Here is a 14,453-nt window from a genome sequence, read left to right as displayed (position 1 = left end):
GTACTATATCTGAAGTGACGGTATGTATGCATATAGCAAATATATCGAAGGTTTTGTCTGAAATGATATAATTTGACAAGGAGTACGTGCTTTTCTCGACATCATAAATTGTTTATCTCCAGTTCCGGTTATTGCATTGTACCGTGCTACTGTAAATAACCTTGGGATGACATGACACAACACTTGACGGCATGATTTTGATTTTCAACCGCACTCTAAAGCTACTTATTCCGGTATTCGGAGCATAGAACTTTGAGACATACAGAAAAAAATGCCTAGGTATTATCTACCTTGGCCTTGAAATAGTTTCACACATAATCGTGATGTTCATGTAGATGTTGTGAGATATTCCAAATGATTTTCGATTGATACCGTTGAAGTATTAGATGTGCACAGAAGGGAAAAGTACACGATACATGGTATCGAATGGTGTAACCTTCCTAACACCTTAAGTTTCCCCTCCTTGTATCGCATGAAAAGAATTCTTACCGGGCGACCAGGGTAGGACATAGTCCGAAGAGATTCAACCAATGGTTTCAAAGTCCACCTGCAGATATACCTGAGGAGTGGCTGCATTACTGTGCTGACAGCAAGCCCCGGAGGCCCACGGATAGGTGTAGGTAATGTGTAGGTAGTTAGGTAAACATGTGAAGAATACATCGGATGAAATTTTGAAGAAAGAATGAACCGATCTGCTTCAGGGTCTGTTGGAAAAAGGTGGAATCTGAATGGGATCTCAACGCCCAATATAGAAGCACGGGCATTTAGATGTGTTTGATCTCCTCATTTGTTCCATCTCACGTCAGAGAATATATCATAACTACGAATCAGATGAGGATAGACTTACAATGAATCTGAAGTTATAAGTTTAGGATATAGGTACACAGCCACTTAGCTAACCATTTCAGGAGCTAGATAGCTTCTAGATACTGTATCAGCTTCAGCAATAATATTGTTCAGATACAATACAGAAACTGTGTTGCATGAACCGAAGCACCTAGGGACTATCCGTACGGTGTACACGGCGCAGAGTACGGTGGTTAGATGATGTTTATTTTGTCGGATGGCACATTCTGAGCCCAGCGCTCGTGTCTGTGCTGTGCTGTGCTGCGATGGGGTGTGGTGTAGTGTGGTGTGATGTATATCCTAACGAGGAGAGGTATGAGAGATTCTCGTCCTTATTTTTCCTTCCTCCTTCCTTCTTCTGCTTCTTCTGCTTCTTCTTCTCTCCGACCCCTTCCAACTTTGAATAGATAAATCCCTGATTTCCTCCGAGCATCTATTTTAATGAAGCCGCAGACGGAAGGGAGGTCTATTCGCTAGATTGTCCGTGGAAGGGAGAAGGCATAGCAATACCTATAAACACTAAACATTGACTTGACATCCATCTAAATACCTAGCCAGGCACTGGGGACGGTCTGAATGAAAGAGATTCGAGACTTTCATATATGACGGTCATAACTAACGGACATCTATTACCATATTGGGAAAGATATTGAGAGTGATTTGCTACACGCAGTAAATATAAGGTAAACGGGCTCGGAGAATTACCTTGGTGTGAACGGAGTAGAAAAGTATAATGAAGATTAATTTCCCATTGTAGTTTAGCCTCTGCTATAAAAAGCTGGCGTCTGTACTAAATTTAAATTTGGGCGATTTGGATAATGCACGCCGCACACAGCACGCAGCACACATTAATACCTACGAACCTTGTGTAGGTAATCCCAGCAAAACATGAAACGAAAGCTCGGCCACTAATCATGAGTTTTGACCAATTAAAATTAAATTCACGGTAAGATACATTTTTCTCAATCTTTTCTTTTTTCCATCTCTCATCAATGTTCACCTCACTTATCTCATACCTCAGTCTAGCCACTCACACACAACCCATGAATGCATATATTCTCCGGAAGCGATTCCATTCAGACCTCAGGATTTGGTGACGACATGGTACCACTCTGTGACGACGCACATTCTTTTTTATCTCAATGGCAATTACGAAGATGTACGATGTAGTGTACCAAATAGAAAGATCAATAAAGGGAATTGCCATGGACCCCAGCCACCTCCGATACGTATGTATGTATGTATGTGTGTGTGTGTGTGTGTCTGTATGTATGTATGTATGTATGTATGTATGTATGTATGTATGTAATGTACTATATGGTATTCTACTTACTGTATTGTACTGTATACAGAACATATGCTTTTCTCCGTACTCTTTTGTGTTGACGATGGATGGATGTGTTGGCAAGCAACAACACAAACCATAACCTGGCAGAAGCACGAGCTGAACACAGCGAGAATAAAATCTCCATCTGATTTGAGATAGGATTGGATATACACACGTCTTCTGAACATCAGGTAGAAAAACATGCCTACTTCCCGTAAGTACTTTTTGGCCATGCAAATAACCCTTCTGCAGCTGTCATCTGTCGTTCCACAGCATAGTCACGATGGCAAGACAACTTATTCATAGGTCAGCCTCATGTGCATTCTCCCCTTACAGCTCTTTATACGAAGGTACATTTTTGCTTCCGCGTGGCTGCAGGCATCGAACCAAAACGCCATCATCTATCCAGCCCACTATCATCTAGCCTATCAGCACATTAGCAAAGTTTAGAAACGACTTGCTAAAACACCCGCACATACCACACCCGAATTTGGTGTAATTTCGTCTTTTGTTGAACGGAAAACTACCCTCCTCAACAACAAAAAAACCCGTATCGAAGTATCGAAGTATCCCATCTATTTTGAGTACTCTTTTCATTTGCACAAGCTTGCACCAAATTTGAAAGGCCCTTCAGAGCCATCACTCACTGCCATTTAGTGTTTATCCTCATTAAACTAGAGTAGTAAGAGACGATGCACTCGGACTACCGAACTGCATCTGTCCGTGAGCTCACTGGTCAGACACCCAGTCAAATTGAAACGATTGAACGAATTTCCGAAATCGACCACTAGACTTCATATCAAACATGTCATTCTAGAAGTTGGCGAAGTTTGTTTGGTGGTTCTCCAATCTTGAATCATGCAAATTCAACAAATGTATCCTTTGACTGATTTATGGAAACATTGGCCAAGTCAACTCCGTTATTGCTTCTACTCCATATGTTCCACACTTTGATTTTTCGCATCAGCTTCTCAAAGTAGCTTGTGTGGAGAATTGGGGTCAATCGTGTGTTGTGTCAATTGTGATTCACCATAACCCGGGTGAAGAAGATCCAAGTGTTTAGATGATGATCCCCATCTAAAGGAAATCTCGAAACATGGCGGACCACACTGCCACACGGCCGCTATGCATGGATCTAAAATTTCCCTACCGAGCACAAGGGCCAAGAATTCTATGGGTTCACCCATAAACAGGAAAAACTCGACCAAGAGACCCCTGGATTACTATCGACAAGGCTCCGAAGATGGGACCCAGTTTAGCTAGCCTACCCAGTGAGCATGGATCAAGTGTATAACAGGAGTATAGAGTGTGGGGAATCTTAACATCAAACACTGGACAAAGTCCCGTTTTGCTAGTGAACTCAATGCACTCAATGCCACTCATGCAAGTTCACCACTTCTAGTCCTCGGATTGGATCTTCACTCCTCACTGACCTTGCTTCATATCCAGCATCCAATGTCTTTACAGTACCACTTAGGGTTATGTATGTCGCCGCCAGTTGCCTCTTCTTCTGTTGTTTCTTCATCATTATCCGGTCGCGCATACCCGAAGTAGCCCTACTTCATTCTTAGTAGTGTCCATCATCTTTCTTGGCTTCGTCTTAACTTTTCTGTCCACTCATTTGCTCGACTTCGGAATCAAATTTTGTTTGTCAATTTGTCTCGACGTCAGTATATTCCAAATCTTGATATCCTCGATAAAGTCTCCTTTCGACAACAGTTCAGCTTAAAGATCAAAGGACAAGATCAGACACTTGGGAGATTCGAAAGTTGTCAAATTCTCGGCTTGCCTGATATATTGAACCTTCAAACGAGCAGATAGCTATCGTCCAAGCTGGAAAGCCTAAACGTTTCGACAAGACTTGAAGGCAGAGAATTATCTCATTGTTTCCTCCGGACTTTAGGAGATCCCGCAAATCAGTTCCATCAGGTTAGATGTTTGGACGATATCAACGATACACCAAAGCTTCATAATAGGTGTTTCGAACGTGTCCGATGAGGTCAATGCATTGTCGGACGTCGATCCAAGAATTAGTTTAGCCTTGTCAATTCGCAAGAGCATTTTGGATCAGCACCACTGTTTTTACACAGTATCACTCTATCGAAGTCAATCTGAACAAGGGATACTCCCTGTCAACCAAGTCCGTTAGTTCAGTACGAACTCTGAAACAACCTACATCATTCAATATACATTATTGCCACATATCCTCCTCGACCTTCTTTTGAATCGAAAGGTCAACAATCAATCTTTATATCAAGTCGACAAAGACTGATACTGATTCTAAACCTTTTCGCAACTTTGCAAGGCATTGGAGAAAGGAAATTCACTGCCAGAAGGCCTATTTGAAAGGCAAAGAAACAACACCCTGCAGCGCGGAGGATCTTTTAATTGAAAGTTCATAACTTTATTCACTTCAAGATGGACGTAACATCGTTATTGAATTCAAATAGCGCTGCTGCTGAGCAGCAAAAGCGTCAAGGAGAGCGATTCGTATTACCATCAAGAAATCGAACACCATGGGACGCAAATGGCTATTCACTACCAATCAATACCTCAAATCATACGATTAATATCGGAGAGCTCGGTACAGGAAATGAGTTGAGTACGGTGAACAGCGGCAATCCGAGAATTCACTGTTATGATTCACACGGGACAGATTCGGAAAGGTCAAATCATAAATTCTCTGATAGCCGGAGCAGTTTATCTTCTTTCACATCAACAACCAACTCAACAGCCACCTCTTCCTCGAACCATTCTCGATTATCTTCTTTCAGCACAAACAACAGCCATCCTATTAGTTTTTCACAACAATACTGCAATTCTGCAGTGGAAAACTCTATAGATTTAAGTTGTTCTTACTCTGTTACCTCCCAAAATAAAGTCGAATCGCATTCAGCACCAACTTCTCCCTACAACACAAGGAAAATTAGCATCATGGTATCTAGTCCAACAGAGAACCTAGATGCTCTAGCTGCTTTAGCAGAACAAGAATCATCTCGATCATCTCCTAAGAACAATGATGCTCGTTCTCAAAGTGTCGTTGCTGCTCCAGGAGCTCCAGACCAAGTTGATTCTGTTAGAGAATCTGAGAGTCGACCTGGTTCTCCAAGTGATGCTATGTTGATCAGACGCCCGGATTTGCCACGTTTGAACACAGATCCAAGTGGCAACGGTTTCAAGTCAGATCAGTAAGTTTATCCTCCATACAATAATTTTTGGTCTGATGATTATTTCAATCCGATGTTATTTTTACTATCAACTCTTGTACTTGACTAACATAAATTCAGTAGTAGCAATTTTTATCGCGGCGCTCCCATCGAGTCAAATAATGGTGCTATGAATCCTACATTGCATAAGAGAAATATTTCTGCTCCAATTTTGCGCCGACCAAGTCGTGTTCCAGCATCTGGTGTTGGTCCAATTCCTGAGCCCACTCCACCTAATTCAACCCGCCTTGCAAACTTACCATCACCATTGGATGATGATGAGGATGCAGAAGGTGATCCAGTCACACCACCACCAGCAGATGGAACTGATGCAGACACTCCACCGGAGTGTATGTATATTCCCAACTGCGACACGGGATCGCAACCTCGCAAAGCTATCTCGCATATCTTCGGCCGCAATAAGATGTGCACTAGATTGATTCCACAATCTGTTTGGGTTCATTATTGTCGCAAGCATTACCAACGCTCCCGTTATCGTAACCCTAAGGAGTATGCCAAGTTGCAATGCGACTTGGTCCAGCAACAGATCCGACGAGTTTACGACTGGTCTGCACAAAATAAGCGTCGTGGAGAACCCGGTACTATCAAAGATTGGGGTATTGCTATCAGAAAGCGTGAGCAGAAGCGTTTGGATGAACTCAAGGGTTCTGGTCGAAAGAGACGATTCGATGACGAGGATGAGGGCGATGATGATCAAGGTCCGCGTCCACCAACTGCGGTTCCGGATTGGCTTCTCTCTGTCATTGGATCGGGTTACACGACCGAGGAAATTCTAGAAATCTTCAACCGACTCCACCAAGAAGTTCTTGACGATCTCCTGCCATGTTTCCCAGACATTGAAATCTTGCCGAATATCACGGTCGATCAAGATGAGCCAAAATCCCCTAAGGGGTATGCCAAGCGCAAAGTCTCTTCCGCAGGTCATAAGCGTTCCCAATCTCTTGGTGTAAGTGCGATGAAGGCTCAAAATTACGGTACTCCTTCAGGACAAGATCGTAGAATGAGTCAACCAGTCCAATTTCAAAGCCCAAACAATGGAGGAGTCCCTACATACAGCACTACATTGAAGCGTCGTCGTCCTAATTCAAATGATGCTAACGCTCAAAATTTGCAATTCGCACCCGTTCCATCGACTTTTGAACGTCGCCGCTCATTCCAGCCCGCCTTCACTAACACCGGCTTCGATCGTATTGATGAGAACCATCAATCCCCTGTCGTTGACAATGATTTCGAGTTTCCAAGAGGTCGTACACATGCTCGTGCTTCTTCTGTCTATCAATCACCATTAGCTGCACCTGTTGCTCGTCCATTGGGAATTCATCAAAACCAAGTCGAAACTCAAATTCAACACATGGAGACTGGCTTCAGTATGAATGGTGGAAGTATGGGCATGGACATGGGTATGCAAGGCATTCAAGGTCGTGTTCGTCCTTCGCATCAACGTTCCCAATCTGATATGATGGTTGGCAGAAATGCAATGCAACCAAACATGATGGTTCCAAACCTTATGTCTTCCCAAAACTTTAATAGCAATGTTGAGTTCTCTACTCCTCAGTACCAACAATCAGGTTTTGCCCAAATGAATGACCCCCGTCAACAAGCTATCCGTCAAAGCACTTATAACATGCAACAACAGCAACAACAAAGTCGTCGTCAATTTGGTCAACAACAACAATTTGGTCAACAGCAACAATACCGTCAAGAATCTCCAGCTGGTAGCAGTGTTGCCAATAGCCCTATTGCAGGCCCAGTTGGTCAAGGTAGTAACTTCTCTACTCAGCAACGCTCCCAATCAAGTGGCAGACGCGCCCAACAAAATCCTCATATGCGAAACAACCAGATGTATGAGGATAACATCCCCAGACGCCGTTAATACGAATAAGGCGATTAAGTCTTATAATCTATTTCACATTGATTTTTGATTTTGATTCCTTTCGGTTTTGGGACGATTGTTTTCGGATGGGCGCATACAAATTGCTTTATGATACCCATCTACACACTTATGCTTGCTACTTGCTTTATCTTCTCGGTTTTCTTTAATAATGGTTCTTCCTACATCGGACTATCAAATTCATTCAAAAGTTTGCTTCGCCTTGCTTCTGCTTGATTTTGCATTATTTCCTTTGAAATGACAACCACGACTACAATCTGATAATTACGGTCTCCTTTTCAATACTCTCCTCGAAACTCCAATCAGACGATGATCATCAGCCAACTTCTTTAATCACATTGGTATCACATCGGTTGTCACTCAAAGATATCCTACAAATTTACAAATTCGGAGGGGATGGTTCAGATTACGTCTGATTTTTCGAGGAACATGGACACTTGCTTTATTTCATCTGGATGTGCTTCGTTAAGAGTCAAAATAAAACGTCTCAAGTGCTTTGATGATAAATATCTGGTCTTACTATCCTATTTTCCTTTGTTTTCTTTTTCGGCTCTGGAGTGCAGAGTTCAGAAAAAGCTTTTTCTTTCTTTCTGCGTGGTTTTATGGGAGGTTTAGATTGAGCGCATACATGAAATGAATGGATGGATGATGGGGATGGGCGTCAAAAATGCATGGTGGAGTATGGATTGCTTGATGATCAAGAAATGGGGCATATCAGTTTAGTTCTCTTTCTTTGACTCTTAATTTGCTTTGCATGCATGGTATTACAGCGGGTGGGATTTGGTTTATGATTCTTTTGAGTGGTGGGAATAGCGGCATAACAGTACTTGTGATGAACAGAGGAGTGATAGCATAGCATAGGACATACGAATAAAACCACCATCACGTATATGATGTGTAATTAATAGATAGGTAGATAGTGGAATTAAGAATTCTTGATTCAATTTTTGGGGCTGTTTGATTTAGTGAGTGATTTACATGAGACTTTGTGGATAATACGTTATGAGGAGCGGACTTGCAAGATGGTGGATGAAGTCATGGCATACGGGATATGAACTTTGTAGATAAACCAGAGTAAACAGAAATGATTTCGATAGAGGGCAATTGTGATGGAATAGAGTTTCTGGGCTCACATCATCGGCTTCATTAGCAGTAGCTCTACCAATGCGGAAGAAAATTCACGGCACATGAAACGGGACGATCGAAGTGGACATTTTCCGCCACAACATTCTGGTTGGAAACTCAAAATCAAAATCAAAAATCAATGAGAGGCAAAGAGATGTTTTCTAGACTGGATACCGTAACTCGAATAGTTTTATGCAGGTCTAAAACCGCGGAAACCTTTCTGCTCGGTGCTAAGTCTGTGTGCGGGGAAATATCTCCGGGGAGAAGGAAAGGGTGGTGAACTAGGAGGATCTGATATCGAGACACCAAGGGATTACTATTTGTACCGGTGTACCTCGACGATATCAAAAACTTCTTTAGATCTAGGAAGTGATAAATAAGTTCCCGGAATCGGAGATCTAGAACGGTCTTTGTGGGAATGCGAGAGAACTCATCTGTGATGCGTGGATAGGCTATACTCTGCGAATGTCCATCGATTTTTGAATAATTGCTCTTCACAGCATTAGTATAATGCGTCAATGTAGATCTAACTAAAGCACATCGAGAGATTAAAACTAGAAGACGAGGATTAGATCAATAGTTCAGAAGATAGATAGCTACCTAGCTTGATGATTCATTCGATCGGCTGATGTTGTGGGGGCGAAAAGGGAACGAGAATGTAGGAGGGCATGTACATCTACATACATGCATCTGATAACGCTTTGTCACTGGCGTCTGATTCCAATTTAAAGAAGTTTACCGGGTGCGAATCGAGGATGGGAGATGAGGAATTGAGGACTGTGCACACGTACGAAATGTGATATCCAATCCTATTCTAGACTCTCCTTTGTGTGCTCAAGATATATGTAAGTCATTACTTCGCCTCTTCACATCTTCGCCTCGAAGATCTCTGCTAATCTGCCTCGTATAGCTTGCGTGGCAGTACAGAACGTAACTTACAGTATCCTTCACATGGTGGAAAGCCTTGAGCGACTTTCTTACTACATAACACCCCGCTAGTTATCAGTATAAAACCCGATACTCCGAAGATCGGCGTGTAAAGTTTGCTCGCTGATCTGTTATTTGATATTGATGATTTGTATAGTGGCAGCCTTGTGATAGTTCGAGATGAGCTGAGAGGGGCTTGAGTATGCATATTGCGTACATCTCTATGCAGATGCGGGGCTCGGTAGTGATTGCGAATCGAAGCAAACATTGCTTTTCCGGAGCACTTGGTTGTTGTCTCGATGTTATATGATGGATATATGGATAAATGGTTCAACGTTGTGAAGGAAGGAAGGTGTTTTGGCTAGGTAGGTACAAGACAAGCTTGGCCTAGTAAGGAAGCCGTTGAACCCGTTATTATTCTCCGGCAATCGTTCTCAGATGTTTGAGATTCTACTGCTAGTGAGGAGAACAGTACTACACAAACATCGTTCTACCCTGATTTCATCCATTTATCCTTGATGTCTATCACTTCCCCTCACTCCCCCCTCACTCTTTCATCCCTTCCATTTTCACCAGCCCCAACCTTGGAACCCAAAGCAAGCACGCCACAGTGGCTCGGCACGTCACACGTGGAAATCACGTGTATGTCTTGGTATGCTCAGCGGCTAAAAGATCCGTTATAGCGGGGCTAACCAATCGAAAGAATCTCGTCTAAGATCTGAAAAACCATGTTCATGTTTCAAAATGCGTCGAACAATCCTGGTTGTTAATATATCTGACGGATATTATTTCTCCACATTAGATTAACTTTTTTCTGTAGAAATCCTGGGTATGATGATTTGGATGAATGGAAAAGAAAGGAATGGAGTCATTTGGGTGATTTGAATTATCAATGGAAATATATGAGAGGGGGTATATGTTGAGATATATGAATTGGTGAAAGGGATACGGACAGGCGGTCCGCCGGCGTATGTTCTATGTGCTGAGGAGGAGAAGAAGAAGAATAGGAATTGAAGTTGGTGATTAATGGTTGGATGGGAGAACCGACTATACGTTTCCATGGAGTGATGTCTGGAAATTGGTGAAGGGTTAGACATGAGAAGGGGGATTCAATAAAGCCGCCTCAAAAACGAAGCGATGACAGGTACCTATCGCTAATCCTTCATCTACCCCTTCATTCAAATATATACAACACACACTTACTCCTTTCAAAAGAAACAAACATATCCAACATCTAACATCCAACAGCCGAATTCCGAGTCAGGATTCTAGATTCCCCGTTTCGTTTTTTCAAGCTTCTATCCAATGCCAAGCACGGATAAACGCATCATAAACATAAGCAACAAACCCACTTCATGACCCGAATCAGATGAACTCAAACCAATTATTTTATATGAGACAATGATCATATCCGGTCCGTCCTGCCATAAACATCACCAAACTTCATCTAATTTCTTCATGAATCTTCCGTTCTATACCCCAATTATACAGCATGCATTGTTCATCTGACTTCATTCGGCGTTTACGCCTATTTGGAATTTCCTAGTCAGGAATTGCCTAGGTTTGGGCGGTTAACGATTCCATATTTGATGATGGCACTTTAATTTGGGAAATTGGAGGTACAAACACAAGTTTCCGAACAACGGTGCTTAATTTGTTTTGTAGTAACTACCTAGGTAGGCTTCACTCAAATCGCCCTATGAGAAAAATGTATGATTCTCTATAATAACTTTGGATTTCCTCTCTCTACGATTTTGATCTTTCCTTTGAACTTTGTCCTGTGTGCTATTCAGTTCGTTTCACTCTTTTAAACTTTGCTTTCTATTTTCTACATTCTCTTTCTCAAACACAATTTTTATATATCCAGCGGATATTTAACAAGGTACTTGAAGTATCTCTATAACAAAATCAAACACAATGCATTTTTCAAAGAAGGCTCTGGCAGCCCTTATTGGGTCTGCGACTAGCGCAAACGGTGCGATCTTGTGGGATGGTCGATTCGATTCTTCTTCCATGGCGGATTTGGAGGCTTGGTCATGGAGCAACGCTGTTGGTGATTACCAAAATTATATCGTGAGTATATTTTGTAGGACTTGAGTGGTATGAATGATATCTAACAAACAAATAGCATGGTACAGGTAACATTACCAATTATGTTGCTCTCGACAGCACTTACAAGAACCCTGCCGATTCTGGATCAGCCCTCGGTGCCAAGATCACTCTTGATAGTACTTCATACTGGGAAGGTCAAAACATGCGTCGTACCGAATTGATTCCTCAAACCTCCGCGGCTATTGGAAGTGGAAAGGTTTACTACCATTTCAGTATGAAGCGTGAAGATACCAATGCACCAAGTATCTACAGAGAACATCAAATCTGTTTCTTCGAGAGTCATTTCACTGAGATGAAGAGTGGTTGGATTAGTGGAGAGACTGGATCCAGTGACCCTCTTTTGAGATGGGAAGTCAGTGCGACTAGTCAATGGAGTACTAACTGGACTGCTGGTGTTTGGCACAACATTGCTTACGGAATTGTATGTTTGAATTCTTTCAATCTTTCTCATTATATACTAATATACTATTCAAGGATTTCTCCGCAGGCTCAGTTGAATTCTACCACTCCACCGGATCTGATCCTCTCACTCTTACCGTCCCAGCTGTTTCCGTTTCCGCCTCTTCCAATGGTGCAGACTGGCATTTGGGAGTTCTCGAACTCCCTGTCACTGGTCAAACCGATGGAACCGAAGATTTCTATTTCTCTGGTGTATACATCGAGAGTGGATCGCTTACCACTAGTGTTGCTGGACCAGGTGGAGCCGCGGTTTCAAGTTCTTCTTCTGCAACCACGTCAGTAGATTCTTCTTCTGTTCTTTCTAGCTCAGTAGTTTCTTCGGCTCCTTCTAGCTCAGTTGCTAGCTCAGTCGTTTCTTCTGTTCTTTCTAGCTCAGTCGTTTCTTCTTCTATTCCTTCTTCTAGCGCCGCTCAGGTATCCTCATCATCGGTCATTCAATCTTCACCAACATCTATTGCCGTCGCAATTCAACAATCTTCAGTTATCTCCTCCCCATCAAGCTCGACCAAAAAATCCTGCACAAAAAAGGTCGCCTCCTCTACTCTCGTATCCAGTGTCGTAGCCCAACAATCATCCACCAAGAAACCTTGCACAAAGAAGGCCTCCGCTACCGGATCTCAAGCTAGTGGATCCGTTGTTGAATTCACCTCAACTCAAACTGTCACCTCTGTCGATATCGTCCCTACTACCGTCTACATTACCGCCGGAGGATCAACCTTCCTAACTACTTCTTCTGTTTCCTCTACCTATACCTCTGAATCCGCCATTATCACCTCTTCTGTTCTTTCCAATGCAGCTCCATCTACTTTTGTCACTTCCAAGAAGTCTTGCACAAAGAAAGCCTCAACAAGTTTGGCAGGAAATGTAAACATAGCTGCTAGTTCTTCAGCGGTTCTAACTTCTGCTGGTGTTAGCTCGAAGCCACATACCACCATGACCATGACGATCACCCAAACTACTTCTACTACTGTCGCTTCGAGCGCGGGTGCTACTAGCACTGGAGGAAGTAGTTCGGGAGAGATTGCTTTGTATATGCAATGTGGAGGAAAGAACTGGACCGGAACTGGTACTTGCGTTAGTGGAAGTACTTGCAAGGCTCAAAATGATTATTATAGTCAATGTGTTTCTGCTTAAAGTAGATAAATGAAAGAGAGGTTTGAGGAGGATGGGAGAGAGGAGGAAAGTTTTATTCTATTGTATATAGTTCGAAATGTCTGTACATGTCTGTGTGTTTCGAAATGAATAGTCTGGGTTATATATATCTATCAAGTACATGCTACATTACATTCTTGCCCGTTCCAATTTTGTGGTGGTTGTTCTCGAACAGTCAATCTAGTGGACGAGTGTCTTTAAGAGACCCTTGAACCTTCGGGTTGTGGATAGTATGCTGAGATGTATCACTAGGTGTATATAGACTGACAGAATACTTCTCAACTTTCTAGATTTTAACAATTTCATCTTTTAATGGTTGAATTCCGCTATCTATCTATTGATGGTTCCATCTTTATTGAGGCGTTGTGACAATTCCTAGAGTCAGTCCGTACACCCTCTGGTGGATGGATACCTTATTGCAAAGAACTGTAAGAGGTATCGAAGTGACTTTACCAAATTTCTCATTTTTATCCAATTCACTTTTAAAAGTGAGTTCTATTAAATGTGACGTATGTCCTTAGTTTAGTTAACGATTACTAGCTCGTCGTCGCTTAGTGAAAGAAGTTGATTTTTTTCTCCCACAAAAACAATCCAAAAAATCGCGATCTTGTTTTGATTCCTTTCAATCACAACCCACATCCAAATTTCCTTCAACCACAATTACTTTCAACTCAATAATCATTTCCATTGATTTGGATACCTTTTGGCATTATCTATCTGCTTCTGCTACGTTCAGTGATGCTTTCTTTAAAGATGGATTACGAAAAGGCAGAAATCGCAGCCTTCAAGTGTGTTGTTGATACTCTTTATCTTCGTGGTTCTGAAAATGGAGAATTTGGTCAATTTGTATTTGACTCGTTCAAGGCCATTGCAGAGGAGCGTGCAGATACATTGTTTGCCGACAAGCCTTTCGGTGCTCTTTTCAACGTCGCTCCTCCTCCTCCTCCTCCTCCTCCTTCTCCAGAGTACGGCCTGCAAGGAAACGTTACAAACGCACCAAATCCTTACGCTCTCACACCTGCAAAATTGGAAGCCAGCAAGTAATCCAACTATCAACCACTTGACCGAGTCAACGCTTCAATCGGATTTTCTATACATGAGACCGAGAGAAACGTTATCTTTTTACACGTCAGTATTCCCTTCAATCAAATTCTTGAAACAATTGATCCTAACCCGCATAGTTCTAATAGTTTTGTAATCAAACTCAAGTTTTACGCAAATATCCTAGGCATGAGACCGAGAGAAATTTCATCTTCTTTCGAGCCACCATTCCCTTCGACCAGATTCCAGAAACGATCGATCCTAGATCGCACAGTCCTGATGGATTTGTGATCAAGCTCAATTTCACCAAATAACATGCTCGGTCTGTCTCAATTGCCCTTTGAAG

At 42.3% G+C, this 14,453-nt stretch overlaps 3 protein-coding genes across 3 annotated transcripts; all 3 read left to right on the top strand.

Annotated features, from left to right (window-relative positions):
* Window positions 1-4,591: 4,591 nt before the first annotated feature.
* On the top strand, window positions 4,592-7,273 carry EAE98_003498 (uncharacterized protein; the record flags this gene model as incomplete). The annotated part of the gene is made up of 2 exons (XM_038951118.1): window positions 4,592-5,361; window positions 5,461-7,273. The coding sequence occupies 2 exons, from the start codon at window positions 4,592-4,594 to the stop codon at window positions 7,271-7,273; spliced, it is 2,583 nt and encodes an 860-aa protein (XP_038812582.1).
* Window positions 7,274-11,260: 3,987 nt separating this feature from the next.
* On the top strand, window positions 11,261-13,048 carry EAE98_003497 (uncharacterized protein; the record flags this gene model as incomplete). The annotated part of the gene is made up of 3 exons (XM_038951117.1): window positions 11,261-11,416; window positions 11,472-11,876; window positions 11,930-13,048. 3 exons carry the CDS (start codon window positions 11,261-11,263, stop codon window positions 13,046-13,048), a joined length of 1,680 nt encoding a protein of 559 aa, XP_038812581.1.
* A 771-nt stretch (window positions 13,049-13,819) lies between these two features.
* On the top strand, window positions 13,820-14,110 carry EAE98_003496 (uncharacterized protein; the record flags this gene model as incomplete). Its single annotated transcript, XM_038951116.1, has 1 exon — window positions 13,820-14,110. The coding sequence occupies one exon, from the start codon at window positions 13,820-13,822 to the stop codon at window positions 14,108-14,110; it is 291 nt and encodes a 96-aa protein (XP_038812580.1).
* Between the last annotated feature and the right edge of the window lie 343 nt (window positions 14,111-14,453).

This window comes from Botrytis deweyae, assembly GCF_014898535.1.
Source record: "Botrytis deweyae strain B1 chromosome Unknown BDEW_006, whole genome shotgun sequence".
In the NCBI taxonomy this organism is placed as follows: domain Eukaryota; kingdom Fungi; phylum Ascomycota; class Leotiomycetes; order Helotiales; family Sclerotiniaceae; genus Botrytis; species Botrytis deweyae.
This window is presented reverse-complemented; position numbering and strand designations above follow the sequence as displayed.